General features: G+C 43.1%; 1 protein-coding gene across 1 annotated transcript in view; it reads right to left on the minus strand.

Annotated features, from left to right (window-relative positions):
• LOC136740197 (inactive phospholipase C-like protein 2) overlaps positions 1-15,834 on the minus strand; it is a 99,864-nt gene that overhangs the window by 37,779 nt on the left and 46,251 nt on the right. The window contains exon 2 of the mRNA XM_066698420.1: positions 2,001-4,487. Coding sequence (XP_066554517.1) covers positions 2,001-4,487 — 2,487 coding nt within the window. The remainder of the gene's footprint in view (positions 1-2,000; positions 4,488-15,834) is intronic.

Genomic DNA, 15,834 nt, shown 5'->3' on the forward strand with positions numbered 1-15,834 from the left:
ACGTTCTTTTAATGTCGTTTGAAAAAAACCTAGTTGAGAAAATGTCTGAATGCATACATGCTATGTAAAATATCAGCCCCCTCTATAAAGGTCAAATGTACTTGAAAAGGAGAGAGAAAAACAAAACCTTAAAACCAAATGTATTTTTCCATCCTTGAAAATTCAACTGTATCTAGGTGTATACACTCTTTCAGGCATTCTAGCATTAAAATGATCTTTAAATCCTTTTTTTAAAAAACAGCTGTCCTTTAATGAAGCCTTACAACAGATTGTGCCAATACAATATGAACTTTCCCACACACCCTTAATCAGGTGGCTTGAATAGACCATCCTCCTGCTCTTGGAGGGGTCTCCGGTGCCATTATTTGAACCATAGCCATTCCCATTGGAATTGCCAAGTCAGCTCCTGGAAGGAAGAGCATTGTTTTGCAGCACACAAGCCTTCTTAGTGTAGGTCCAAAGCTAGAGGGATTTAATCTAACAAGGAGCAAAGACTGAAGGAGCTACCCACACTCTCTCACGCACCTGCCTGCAGAATCACAACGTGGGTACGGGCAAGCTTTGTAATTCTGAAGACAACGTGATCCCTGTTCAAGTGCACTGTATGGTAGTCTTTCCTTGCCTTCACTGCAGTTGCTGTATCTTGTACTGCCTCGTGCTTAAAGGTGAATTCCTTATTTTTGGGACAACCCTCCACTACACTTCAATTTTGCACTATGCAACTCTGTAAGTGTAGGCTAATTGAGGTTTTGTACATGGGTCATCTTGGAAAAATGTATCAGCCCAATAGTATTAGAAGTAGTTATAATAATAGTAATACAAAAATGTATGTTTTTATTTCTGTCAGTGAAGCACTTTCTGATTATGTGTAATGTATACTACTACTACTACTACTACTACTACTACTAATTATCAATCATGTTTTAAGCTTCACACAATTACAAACCACTGCCTTCCTTTAACTGTGTACACTGCAAGGTTGGGACAACCATAAATCAGACAATAAAGTGAACATCCATTATTTTTTCCTCACTGTGCTTCTTCAATTTACAATCCAACAATCATATTTGGGAAATTTGCAATGGAGTTCGGAAAGAGTCTGGCAACACAACCGTGAAAGTATCAGGCAGACAGCGCTGACAATTATCCTTTTGATACACCTGTAATTGTCCCCCCCCCATTTCTACAGCCTGCTGCTTTTGTTACATGTAAATATAAAGCAATTAGCAATTAAGTACCATTCTTTTCAGAGGCTGCTTCAGAATCTGTAAACAGAAAATTAAAAGTTCAGAATCATGCTGAAACCACCCCCTTCCAGTTTATTTGAGTGCACACTTAAAAGCCACCCCTCACCTATACTTTCACTGCCTCATCCAGTTCTCGCTCACGTTCCGATTGTGTTTTTATTTTCCAGGAGAAGCAGTGCTTTACAATACAGCACTGTGATTTCAACAGCGTGATGTTCCAGGCCCGACTCCGTTTAGAAGTAAACCCAAGACACATTTGAAACCTGATATGATTTTAGTGTAGCAGTTTTAAACCAAAATCAAAACACCAAGGAATGGGTGATTTTTAGATATGGTGAGCAAAAAGCACGGAAACAATGTTTTGAGCAGTTATTTTAAACCATATTTGTAAAAGTATTTCTGCTGTCAAGAGCCAGATTCCTGATCATTGTATGCTGAAGATATAGGTCTTAAGGAAGGCTGACCTGATTCAGACAGTAAAGGTTATAGGTTTATGGTTGCTTGGTAACTATATGGGAGTGTTTAAATTGAAATGGGATCTTTACTCTTATTGGTGTCCTGCATGCTGGGAAACCTGAGTGTGCATTTTTGCAGTTCAATTCATTTATTTATGGGGAATTGAACTGATGGAAACTGACTGTAGTGTCATGTTAAGCCATGCTGACACCATAGAGCAGATCTGAGCTCAAATGCATGATTGTCGGCTTTTTTGCAGTATGCTTGATCTCAAAGCTAAAGCACAGAGTGGCATACCTGTACATTTTCCCTGAGATCCGTTGCCTCTCGGAGTGGCTGGGTGGCGGCCCTGAAGAGCTCGTCAACGGCCTTGATCCCTGTGGTTTTGGTGGAGGTGTACTCTCTCGCCTTCCTCCCCTTGCGCACCGACAATCCCCGCTTGTGCGCCTTGCCCCCGCCGCGCCGGTTGGTGATGGCTATGTGTACGAACAAGGTGGTGTTGGTCAGGAACTCCCCAGTCAGCGACTGCAGTGGGACGTGCCTGTACCCCGGCTGCAGGCACTCGAAGGGGATGGTGTACTGGGCGATGAACTCATCCCCAATGTAGTCGTCATCCAGCACCACAAAGCGCAGCACTGCCAGCTCGGGCAGGTTGATCTGAAACTCAAAGCTCTCATCGAAGATGGGGTTGTCTCCATTCTGAGAGACCGTCTTTGTCCTTTGCTCAGCGCAGTCTGCTGGGATGCCATGGATCTCCACGTAGATGTAGGGCTCTACCACATCCCCCTTGGCTGCAGACCCTTTGGGCTTGGGCAGGTTCTGGCCACTGATGATCTTAATGTGCAGAAGCTGCGCCGACACCCCTGGTAATGAGTCCTTGGCATTGGCGCTGAAGTATGACACCTCCTCTCTCATGATGGCAGGCCGCAACACGTAGCCACAGTTCCCGTTTTGCCGGAACCAGCCCAAGTTGAGGTCCATCATCAGGCCGGGAGTCTGATAGTTCATGGCCACTATCTGGCAGCCGCACTTCCAGAAGTCCTGAGGGTTCATGTTACTGGCATCTATCCGCATAGGACTGGGGAACACCCGGGAGAGGAACCTTTTATTGTAGCTCACGAAGTCCTCAGGGTATTCGTTGGCAAACCTGTTGGCGTCCACTTCGTTGAAGGAGCACGTCTCCCAGTACTTCTGGTATCTCCTAGACACCTCAAAGTCTCTGAATTGAACAGATTTGCACAGGGACACCAGGTCTGACAGCTCCTTGCACAGCCGGAGCCTTTTGCAGACAAGCCCGTTGAGATGCTCCTTGTCCTCCTCCCCGAGCCTTCTCGAAAGCTCCATCCCTTCATCTTCGTCCGTGACTTCCCCTTCTGAATCTGGGTAGTTTGGTGGCAGCTTCTTCCCCTTTAGAAGGATCTTGCCTTTGAGCTTCTCCGGCGAAGGCAGGTAGTGCTCCTCTGCATCAGGAGGATCTAGGTACAGCTTGTCCCCCAAGATCTTCTTAATGTGCTGGGCCATGACCTTTTGCTGGTGCACAGAGCAGTGGGTCACCAGGCAGAGGATCAAAGGGTACTCTGAGATCTCGAAGGCGTACTGGTTGATCACGTCAACAACCTTGCAGAAGGCGACGTGAGGTTCAGCCGAATTCCCAACGTAGATCAAGGGCTCGTTGTCGGGGCCATCCCAGACCACCACCTCCAGGCTCCGGCACCCCATCTTCAGTGTCCGGATGTAGCCGCTGATGTCTGAGGAGCCCCAGAAGTGATCTTCTAGGAGAGAAGCGTTGTGCGAGGAGTTGATGTAGTAGTGCGACAAAGGCTGGGTCATGTCCTGGCAGACCTTCTTGTGCTGCGGGTCGAAGATGTGGCACTCAAGGGAGAGGAGGTAGCGTGTGAAGCCATCAATGGAGAGGTAGCCCCGTTCCTTGCCTTCCGCTGATGACTCGTACTTGTGGATGATCTCCATGCACATATCTTCCGTAACCCCTTCCATGCCTTGCTCCACCTCCACGAAGAGCATCAGGTCCTTGCAGTCCAGATACTCCTTGTTGCTGGAGAACTGTACTAGAAGGAAGAAGATCTCTGGGCGGGTGCAGAGCTCGCAGTAAGCCTCAGTGAAGACGTCCAGGGTTATTCCTACCCCATACTGATCCCTGGCCTTCTGCAGCTCCTTGAACTTCAGCTCGATCCTGGATGCCTTCATGCCTGGGTTGAGGCTTTTGATGATCTGGGTGGCCATTCCGAGGTCGATCTGTCTTTCTTTTTCCACGTCGGCCACCTCAAACACAGAGCCGATCCACGATGTCCTCAACCCCGGCTGGTTGGCCTCAATGACGTCGACCGTGTGCCTCCCGTAGGACACCAGGTACCTCAGTCCCATAACCCAGGTGTTGACAATGTCCGCTGTGCTTGCCACCAAGTCCAGGGACTCATAGTTCTCCCCGTAGATAATGGAAAAGGCACACTCTTCGGGGAACTGGTCTGAGAGGCCGTTGCTGCGCAGCACAGGGGTCTTCTTCCCCAGGCGCACCTCTTTGATGCTCTTGATCTCCAGCTTGGCCTTCTCCGAGTCCTTCTTGGAAGGTTCCCAGCGCAGGTAGCGCATGTCGGAGTCCAGGATGAAGTAACGGTTGTACATGCGCGAGTTGGAGCGCACTTTCTTCATCTCGCAGCCCTCCATCATGAAGGCCATGCAGGCGGCTGTGCTGTTGATCTTACGGTCATTTGGCATGCTGCTGAAGGACACGGTCTTCTTGCGCACCTGCTTCTGCTTGGAACCATCCTGCAGGAGAGAGAGGAAGGTTGTTAATAAGTACATCGCCATGGCAGAAAGGAGGTATGCAGAGATGGTACAAAAATACAAATGTACATAGTGCATTGAAATATATGACAGATACATGACATACAAACATAGTACACACATTGAAGTTTATATTCTTTCTACACAGTAAATCATCAGACCCTTACAGTATCAACATATACATAAAATACAGACAGAAAAACTACAGACAGATCTATTAAATCCAAAAAGCATTTTAACAGACCTGTCATATTAAAACAAGCAACCTTGACATAATAGATGCAACAAATAATCGTATACTAAATGGAGAAGACAGAGACAGAAAGAGGATATTTATATTGGACAGTTCTCCTATACTGGGCAGGACTGCACATCTAACACTGGCTGGGCTTACATGCTGGTAAAAGGTCATGACAGTAGACTCGTGAATTATTTCGAGGTGGTATTTCTGGATTACGATTTCAGAGTGTATTGTTTCATACTGTATTAATTTAACAATTTATGCTGTGGACCTTTTTATGCTGATTTTGTTTTAATTTGTATTCAAATAAAAATCATAACTGCGCTTCAGGAAGAAGCAATGACAACAGTCTTCTGTTATATAGCACACACAAATACGGCACCATCATGTGGCACAATAAAGTGGCGATACATTTTTTAAATTGCCACATTTTGTTTTTCTATGCCCCAATTTTTTTAAATGAAATAAATATAAAGCAATATAAATAACATTCAATATGCTAGGTTTTGTCATTTTGCCATGGTTTTAATTATATATTTTTACAGAACAGTACATAGAGAACATAGAGAAAGCTGAATCCTGTTTTTGCTTAGACAGTGACAACAGGCCATTTTTATTTTCCTTGTGCACCTTCTGTTATCCTCTCTTCTGGAGTGCTTCCTGACAATTATTAATTCAATTCAGGTTTAATTGCATAAACACCCTGTCTTGCAGTAAGCACTTTTGTTTATTCTTCTATGTAGCACGATATCAAACAGCTGACATACAGAATGACATATTCTCTGCCAGATTTGAAGACAGCTCTTCATTAGAATCTGTGAAGGAACATAAAATATATTTTTGTATTTGGCATATAACCTTATACAATGACAAACATAATTCTGCAACAAAGGAAAAAAGTGTTATTCTGAGAAACAAGGCCAAAATAAATATATAATCCTTTGTCAATTACATTTAATTAAAATTGTTTTAATAAAATTATTTTGAAGTTTCACCTTCACCTGATGATCCTTATTGAGGCAGATTTTATGTTCTTGCTTTCCCATTAGAGAAGCACAACCATTCAGATAAGGTTATGCAATGTACCCATAATAAACTGAAACTGCAATAAACCCACGAGCTACTAGATACGGATATTACATTTACAGTGGAAAAAAGAATCATCAACTATGTATTTTATAAAATCTCCTATTAAACATTAAAAAATATTAAAAAATTGAAAGTGAAATGCCTTATAGGATATATTTCCAGGCACCCCCCCCTCCCCAATCTGTATCCTGATTGTTGCACATTGAAGAAAATGGTTTAACATGAATCCACTGGCAAGCCATGGGGATGGAGGCAGGACGGCCATTGCTTTACTTTTGAAGAGAATGGGGGAAACAGCATTTATGATTTCTGTGGCATTAAGTATTTTTTAAGACAGCAGGAGTGCAGACTTGCTCCAATCTGGTCACACCTAGAGTACGTTTTTTAAAAATATTTTTTAAATTATAAGGTTTCAAAATAAAAATGTATCAGCCTTTTGGCAAACCACATCCGTTTAGGTTGCGAATGTTCAAGTTTCCCTTCCTGTGCTGTTTTCAAAAGTACAAAAATTTGAAGTACAAAAGTCATTCAAATTCTGCTATCAAGTTGTTGTTTTTTTTCCCCCATCTTTCCTTACTTTATTTTTTGCATTCGGATTTGTCTTGGGTGATCACTCCAGCCTTATTCTCTAAGGAAAAGCTAAATCCAACTATTTATTTATTTATTTCCCCCCCCATTGCAGTTAAAGACTGTTCTGGAGAACCAGCTGGTGGCTTATCTGAAGGTGACAAAAGTGGGTCAGACATTTTGCTGCATTTCTCCAGCCTGGAATTAGCCAACAGACTTAAATGTAAACAGATCAAATACATACAATCATAAATAAATAAAATCAAAACTACCCAGTCCCATCAGTGACGGATGTGTTGATGAGCTATTTGAGCTATCCTCGTCCTCACCAGGCTGCTGGGCTGAGATAGGAGATGACAGCCTGGTGCCCGGCCCGTGGGTGAGCATTGACATGCCTATCACACCGGACTTTGGGACAGCACAGCACAGCACAGCACAGCAGGAACTCCCAAAACACAAGATCCATCCCCTGAAAAAGGAGGCCACTATCTTCCACTCCTCAATGCCTTTGAGAACAGGCCAACCCAATCTTATTAAGTCAGTACACAGATAACATTTGCACCCTACTACAGTCACAGACAGACAATCTCTCGTCTGCAGATTTCTCAGAAAAATGTGCACATCAAACAGCAGTGTTCATCACCATCAACACCAACATGATCATCATTTGTCATTGAACAGATCCAAAGAGATTCAAGCGGCTGTGAACCATACAAGCTTACATACAGGCAATGTAGTAAGAATCATTCATAAGAGTTCAGAGCTCAGTTGTACATCTCTTCTGAAGGACAGTGTTGGTATTCTGGATACGTTATGTCTTTAGGAATGATTTCAACTCATCCATAAAGCAGTTTTTGCGGCCAATTAAAATCAGCCTGCCAAAAATAGATTCATCTTATTGCGTGCATCTTGTATTTCTGGTTTCTTTACATATCCTGTAGCTGGAGCTTGAGTTTTAATGATTCCCTATGGGAATACCCGTGCCTCTACCCAGCATGCACTTGTATTGGTCAGTGATATATGCACCTAATAGCTTTTACCCTATTATGAAAATAATGTAAAAAAATATATAACAAAGCAAAGCATTAACAATCATATTTATTTATTCTGTCGAGAAACAAGCCTGTGTAAACCCTCTCTTTCAGCCAGAAGCTACCCTTCTGCAAAATGCACATAGGAAGCAGCTTGAAACAAAAACAAGAAAACAAAAAAAAGGCTGCTTTTACTGCGCCAAACAAAGCAGCAATTGGGAGACTTTATTGAAAAACGTGGGAATTATGGTGGGAAGCAGTAAAAACGATCATAGTTATGAGTCGGGTTAGTGAGTCAAAGGTACATCCTATGTAAAGTGAGAAGACAACGTCTTGCCATTTCAGGGCTCACCAGAGTCAGTACATTTTGTACCATTTAAATTGAAAGCGTCACTGGCACAAGCATTGTGAATGGCAGGATTTGGTTGTTTGTTTGATTTACATTTTTGAGACATTGTGTCACATTCCTGAAGCATGAAACTAAATAAAACCACTTTCAGGGACTACAGAGTCTTGGACTCAAATAAAGACTAATAAAAAAAGATCCAAGGTCCAAAACCAACACTGATCGAATCTGAATCCTGACAGCCTTTGAAGATTGGAAAAAAACTTTAAAAAATCTGTTTTACTGGCAATGATGGAGAAAGAGAGTTTTATATGTTATAGGTTAATATGTTGGTTTTATTTCAGTGATGCATGTAGGGTATTTTAAGCATTTCTGATCTCCAAGTTTTAATATTGTTAGTTCAGCTGCAAAAGGTCTGATAACAACCCCCCACTTCCACCAAGCTCCAACAACCACATTAAACCTGCCTCTTTCTGTATCCAAAATCTCATTAAAGCCACATGTGGTTCAGGGAGGTCAGTACCCTTTCCCCTTAACATGATCCAGTTACCTCCACTGGAGAACTGGGGACAGATCACATCACACTGTCTCCATTAAAACACAGTCCAGAGCACCTTCCCTCTCTCTCTCTCTCTCTCTCTCTCCCTCTCTCCCTTCATACAAATTAAGGCAGGCAAGGACCAATCGCTTCTTAAAAGAGTAAATAACATCATTATATACAGTGCTCACAACTGGTTCAGCTGGGAGAGTGCAGATTAAGGCCTATGATCCAGGCAGTGCTGGTTTCAGTATAGACCGGGTCATAGCCCACTGACGCAACCGGTCAAGATCGGCAGGGGTTGGATTGGCTTGTGTTGGCCAGGGGTTTCCCCAGGTTCTTTGCACAGCCGTGACTCCTTTGGTGTACTGCACTGCTGTGAGCTCTGCCATGCGAGAGCTGCATCAGTCCTCTCCACGATGTTATAGCTCTGCTGCTTGTACTCGCAATGCAAAACGTGACTGGCTGGGTAGTGTACATTACATTACATTACATTACAAAAACACTCAAAAACAACAATAACCACATTACCTAATACTATTACTACTAATAATAATAATTTAAAATGTTTAATGTTATTTGTAAAAATTCAGTGTAATGCTAAAGGTATGCAATCGAGTTGGAACAACTGGAGTTTGACTAACAAAGTAATTCAAGGTTTCAAATTTCAATGACTTTTGCACCTAAAGCAATACAATCTATACATTTTTTGAATTCTCAAATTTTCTTAAGCTTTAAAGATGAGTAAGAAGCAGAGTAACAATGGTCTTAGTTTTGCCAAGCTCCAAATTGGCAGCATCTTTGCAACCGTGATTTCAGTGCTGCAAGAAAAAGCTCAGTGCACTTTGTGGGTACAAAAGAGAGGGGGGGGTGGGGGGACACAGAAAAAGCTGGTGGTATGATGCAGCAATCAAAACTTCAAAGATCAAAGTGTATTGGCTTGTTTGTATTCAATTTCTGCTGAAGTGCAATCAGTGTTCAGTGTTTGCTGCTTCTAGTGCCAATAGATTTGTTTACTGTGTTCTGTCACATTCTCAGTGACTGCTTAAAAAATAAAAACCAAACAAAACCAATCTAGAGCAGTTATCGAGCTTTGCTTTCAGTGCCACTGTAATGCAGTGGCTTTAACAGACCAGGCATGTTGGGCTTTGACACACTGCCGATGTAGGTGCCAGTTTGTGCATGTTACTAAATCTAAACCTTGTTTTCGTCCCCCCGCACAACAACAGCTCCCCTTTTGTGCAGGAACAATGTTTAGATATATGTGTGAGATGGCAGATGGATTGGTTTCCATTGTGTGTGACATTCTTTGATTGAATGAAGCTACCACTTCAGAAAATCAAAACCAGCAGACTCAGTGTTTCAAGAAAAAAAAAAAAAATTATAAGGTGTCTAAAAATATATATGTTGCTTGATTTGTGACTCGTCTATGCTGTGACCACATTATGACCACATTATGACCACTGACAGGTGAAGTTAATAACACTGATAATCTCGTTATCATGCCACCTGTCAGTGGGTGGGATATATTAGGCAGCAAGTGAACATTTTGTCCTCAAAGTTGATGTGTTAGAAGCAGGAAAAATGGGCAAGCGTAAGGATCTGAGCGACTTTGACAAGGGCCAAATTGTGATGGCTAGACGACTGGGTCAGAGCATCTCCAAAACTGCAGCTCTTGTGGGGTGTTCCCGGTCTGCAGTGGTCAGTACCTATCAAAAGTGGTCCAAGGAAGGAAAAGCGGTGAACCGGCGACAGGGTCATGGGCGGCCAAGGCTCACTGATGCACGTGGGGAGCGAAGGCTGGCCCGTGTGTTCCGATCCAACAGACGAGCTACTGTAGCTCAAATTGCTGAAAAAGTTAATGCTGGTTCTGATAGAAAGGTGTCAGAACACACAGTGCATCGCAGTTTGTTGCGTATGGGGCTGCAAAGCCGCAGACCAGTCAGGGTGCCCATGCTGACCCCTGTCCACTGCCAAAAGCACCTACAATGGGCACGTGAGCATCAGAACTGGACCACGGAGCAATGGAAGGTGGTGGTCTGGTCTGATGAATCACGAGTTTAAGGTGATGACTTGGCCTCCAAATTCCCCAGATCTCAATCCAATCAAGCATCTGTGGGATGTGCTGGACAAACAAGTCCGATCCATGGTGGCCCCACCTTGCAACTTACAGGACTTAAAGGATCTGCTGGTGATGTCTTGGTGCCAGATACCACAGCACACCTTCAGAGGTCTAGTGGAGTCCATGCCTCGACGGGTCAGGGCTGTTTTGGTGGCAAAAGGGGGACCTACACAATATTAGGCAGGTGGTCATAATGTTATGGCTGATCGGTGTACATAGCTACATATACTGTATAGACACACACATTTAATTTTACTGTTAAGTGCTATTTTTCAATCTAACTTGGGAGTTAAAATCTGTCAACTAAAGAAAATACGTTTGCAGGAAAGAGTATAAAAATAGGAAGTGGTTTCAACACTGAGGTAAAGTTCAATTTGCATTTTTCATCAGTGAACATAGCAGGTGGTTAATAATAATGAAGACAATAATTATGGTAAGGGTGAGGTATAGAGGAAAGAAAAAATAAGCAATTATTACAACAAATTTGGGATTTTATCCTTTGCACATTAGAATAAATACAACAATTGCTTTTAGCCCTGAAAATAGGAATTGTGGGGGTCTTCAACACCTTGGCCTGTCAAGTAGTTAATGTGGACTGTGGCCCTTCAAAAAATGGCTGGCAGAGTGTGTGGATTTGAAAACCTGACAGAAACCAGCTGAGCTCAATGAGATGACTGCCCTCCTTAAGTAATTTATTATTCTCTGTCTACAGTGCTGGATGGCTCTAGTTGACCCGGCTACCTATAATAAGTCTCATTTATGTATTTGTAATGATCTTGGCTCCAGCTGCGCAAAGTGAACTTCCATTTCTTTCTTACTGCACAACATATAATATTCCACACAGGATCATAACTTGCACTGTCAGGAAACAGCACGGAAAAACACAATAATACTTTAAATAAATCTGAGCCATTAATCAAGCTCTTCGAACTGAAAATCTGACAGCTCCGGTTGAATGACTTCGGAACACTTTTCTCAAACACAGATGGTATTCAAACTGCCACCCCACTGCATATTGGTTTTAGTTTTTTTTCTTTCATTCTCTCTCTTTTTATTATCAGCACAGATATAACTAATGTAAGCCATCTATTTCGTTCCCAGACTGATGTTGAAAATGTACACGTCATCACAATGCAAATACACACATTCCCCCTTGTCTAATGATACTCCCAGAACTCAGGCATTAAGCAGTCAGTTTCCGAAACTATTTCTGGGCAAATCTTCTCTCAGCTGCTTCATTGCCGCCATACTGCTGCCACAGTGTTGGCACAGTGCGATTGTGACTGTGTCCAGTCCTCTGGTTTCCATGCTGTCTGTGTGGCCTGCATCCTGTGTGACGGCAAGAATGCAGAGAGGATGCGCTACACAGAAATAGTGGCAAAACACTTTGATCATGGACTCTGAAGGGACAGGCCACTGGTAAAAAAGCAGTGTGCTTCACAAAGACAGGGTTCAGAAAATGTGCTTTAATAAAGGTGCTCCCCTTCACTCATGTATGTGAACATTTTCCCCTTTGGATTGCCATTTATATGTTAATTATTTTTGTTGTTTTTGCAGGATGGCATTTGACAAGTAGTGGTTCTCAGATGCAGTGTTCAAACTTTATGGTTCGGAGAGGCACAGCCAGATAGAAACAGAGATACAAAGACCACAATATAAACAGAGCTAAGGGGCACTGAGTTAGAGGGACATGATGCCAAATCCATCTTCTGATCAAATTAAAGGAAGGAGCTGCCACAGAAAGGATGAGCATGCTATACTGGTCTGTGGTCACTCTGCTGACTTGAGCCACACTCTTGAACGGGGCCTAAGAGGTCAGGGGAGCCGCAATACTGTGCAGCAGGCACACAGCAAGAACCTCCACTTCCTACAAAGCTGCAGGCTTAGAGGATTTTTGCATTTCTTGTAGTGTCTGGATTGCATCCCCCCATGCCCCACATTGCCTTAACTGGCATGGCAATTAGCCCGGCTATTCCTATGGGTTAAGAGAGGGACGCCATCTGTCTTGCCGTGCCACGGGGACCGCTGAAGCAGAGGAGTTCTGGGAAGCCACCCTCCTGATGACAGTGAGCGCACCAGAGAAAGACTTTATATTAAAAAACCACACAAACAAAAACCAGAGATCGCTGTAGAACATAAGGACATCACTCAACTCTCATGGTGGCCCCAGCCTGAATTAAACTGCACTCAACTTTCATATTGGAGAGCAAAGGAGGCTGGAAAACAGAGATTATTTCCCAAGAGATTTTATGTATTTATTCACTTATTAATTGGTTTCAAAATTTATAAATCATAGAAAGCCAGGTCACGTAAAACAAACTAGAATTGGTTACTGATGCATCACTCCATGTTTTGCCCTAAGTGGAAATCCTGTTGCGAGACTGAATTCCCATCCCCCGCTTTACTCCTGCTGTAGTTATAGAAACAGTTGCCCGGCACTGGGGCTCTGGGACCCCCCGGTCTCCCGGCTCCTAACTCCACGCCAGCCATCAGAGCAAAATAGCCCAGATGTCTGGATGCCTCTTCCTGGAGCCTCTCCGACAAAAATCCAGGAAAAGAGATCAAGAGCAGAGCTTGAGACTTCCTGTGTTAGGGGTCAGGAGGGGTCAGGAGAGAGAGGAGGGCTCCAGGCACATCCAGCCAGCACTACTCTGGCCTTCTCGACTTCTGACCCACACTGCCAAGCCTGGTTCCTGAGTGAGCCAATCCTACTACCCCTTATAAATCACCCTACATAAACAATGTCTACAGCCTGGGAATGTGTTTTAGGTATTGATCAATCAAGCAAATGCAGTCAACGTTTCAGTCAAGGGGAAGACAAGGACTGGGAAACACTGCCTCAATCCAGATAGAAAGCTGCAATTAGCAAAAGTACAGCACAAGAGCAAGAGTCTTATAAATACTCCTTGAATTAACTGACAGAAAATATATTTGTAATTATTTATATTTTAAAAACCAAAGTATGTATGTCCAGATCTGCTGTAGTGGGGGCAGCAGTGGGAAGTCAGGCCTCTAGCTCCATAGTATAGTCTGTCGGGGGACCGAGAGGGCAAATTATTCTGCACATGATATCCAGTGAGCAACCTTCCCAGGCAGGACTGAGCTCCTCTGAAAGTCTGTGGACTTATGCTGCATATGCTTCAAAGACGTGCGTATGTGTGTGTGTGCCAGTGCTCTAATTATGCTGAACACAGTGCGGATGTTGGACTCTAACTCTCACATTAGTGTGCTGCAGTAATCTCTACATTTCACACCACCTCCTCAGCCAGGTCCCCCATCCCAAAAGGGAGTCTTATCTTTAAATCAATACATTCATCAGGAGCCGAAGAGATCCCAGTTCTGATAAAGGAGTGGCAGTGATAGCAAGACTTTGTGGTAGAATACTGGAACATAGCACCAGCCTTTCAAAGGTCATTATGACAGTGAACATCAGTCAATGCTTTTACTGGGTGACAAATATTTAAATGTTTTGCCAAAATCCTATATTCTGTCAGTGCAGCTAGAGAACTTCACCCATTATAAGGTCAACAATATCTTGTTTATACTGTGAAATCTGAAATATGATCAGTTCTGAAGAATATAACCTTGATATCCTGCACAGTTTACATATAAAGCCAAGAGGATTCAATTAAATGAGTCACACAGGGGGCTCCCCAGTGGCTCACACAGTAAAAGCCCCTGCTCACAGTGCAGGTTGAGCCCTGCAGTCCAGACAGTGCTGGTTCCCATCTGGACCATGTCATAGCTGACTACGTCCGGTGACTCCACACAACGAGGAAGGCAATTGGTGGAGAGCTGTCTGGGTCTGGTGAGAATGAGTCACAAAGGGTTTTCCTCGGCATGTTGGGCAGCTGTTCCTGTTGCTTACCAGTCATCTGTGATACATCAGGTGTTTAAAAGTGTGACCTGCATCACTCCTCCCATGATACAACTGCTCTGCGGACTCATCATGTGAAAAGAGGCAGATGCATTGGGGGGACCAGTTTCAGAAGATCCCTGTATGATGTCTACCTCTCTACAATGTTGGGACAAGATAAATAACACTGGACCGAGTTGATTAACAAATAATAATTTAAAAAAGCCTATGAAAATTTGAAATTAAATAGTTTTAGAGTGCACATTTCTAGCGACCCCCCATCCTTCCTGTGCCTCCTTGTCCAATGCAACTTCAGGAAAACAAAAACAAAGTAAAAGCTCTAAACACTCTTGCTTCCCTTTCTAAATTTGAATCAGAATGAGGAAAACAATTATATTTGTAAAATATTTTAATGAAATATGTAACTTTTGTGCCAACTGTAAATTGTAACAGTGTCTACTAAGAAATAATAATACACACAGACTGTTCATTAGAAAAAGCCACAAAAACAAACTCAAACCAAAATTTACACAGACACATAATGTGCTTTTCCATTCAAGGATGTACTAAATTGATTGCTTTGTGTTGTTTGCCACTTTTAAGTCAGGACACAGATAGTCCCGTTTTCCTAGTTTGATGGATGCCTAAGCACTTAATTGAGGCATATTAGTGCCTTGTAGGAAGACTTCAGCAGAACAATGAGTGGCTATATCTATATATACAAAATTGAAAAATACCAGCTGAAAGTAAAATAAGCGATTTCAGGAAAGATACAGAAGCCTTCACCACAATCAAAATCATGAGTTTACACTGATACAATCCAGTTATATGTGGTGTATAACGCTAGTAATAAATACCAAGTGGTGGAACTGGTAAAATGCCAGGTCCAGCCAGGGCAAAGTCTGTGACCGTGATCCGGAACACAATTGTCCGAGCTCTTCGTGGGGTTGGTTGGGCTTGTCTCAGCCAGGGTTTCTTTGGGTTTGTCAGGCAACAGCAACCCCTGTGCCTTATTGGGCTTCTGTGAGTGCGAAGTCAGTCCTCCATACACTGCCAGAGCTCTGCTGTTTGCGCTGTGGGCTCGCAGTGTGAAAATAAATGCCAGCACACATTTCGGAGGATTTCCACATGCTGTCTACATCTCCCCCATGTTGGTAAAGGGAGAAACAGGAGCCAAGCTGATTAACAACAAGTGATTCTAAATTAGTGAAGAACAGGAAAAATAATTGTTAATTCCCCCCAGACACTGAGGAAAGCATTTGAAACATCCAGAAACATCCCAGTTCAGCCACTGAATTAAATGAAGAAAATAAAAGAATTGATTAACATCTCTCCGCTACAGACAGAGCACAGTTCCATTCCCAAAGCGCCAGTTTCCACCGCTGAATTATTTTGGTTGTGGTTGTTATTTCACTCAGCCTGAAAAAAGCACTAACACCAGCTGCAATCTACATAGCCCACTGATTAGGTTTCTTGTTTCTTTTCACATGACTCAGCTGTTTATTTCCCCCAAGCTTTAATCACGCTAACTATTGAGAA

Source organism: Amia ocellicauda, chromosome 3 (assembly GCF_036373705.1).
Source record: "Amia ocellicauda isolate fAmiCal2 chromosome 3, fAmiCal2.hap1, whole genome shotgun sequence".
NCBI classification, from domain to species: Eukaryota; Metazoa; Chordata; class Actinopteri; order Amiiformes; family Amiidae; genus Amia; species Amia ocellicauda.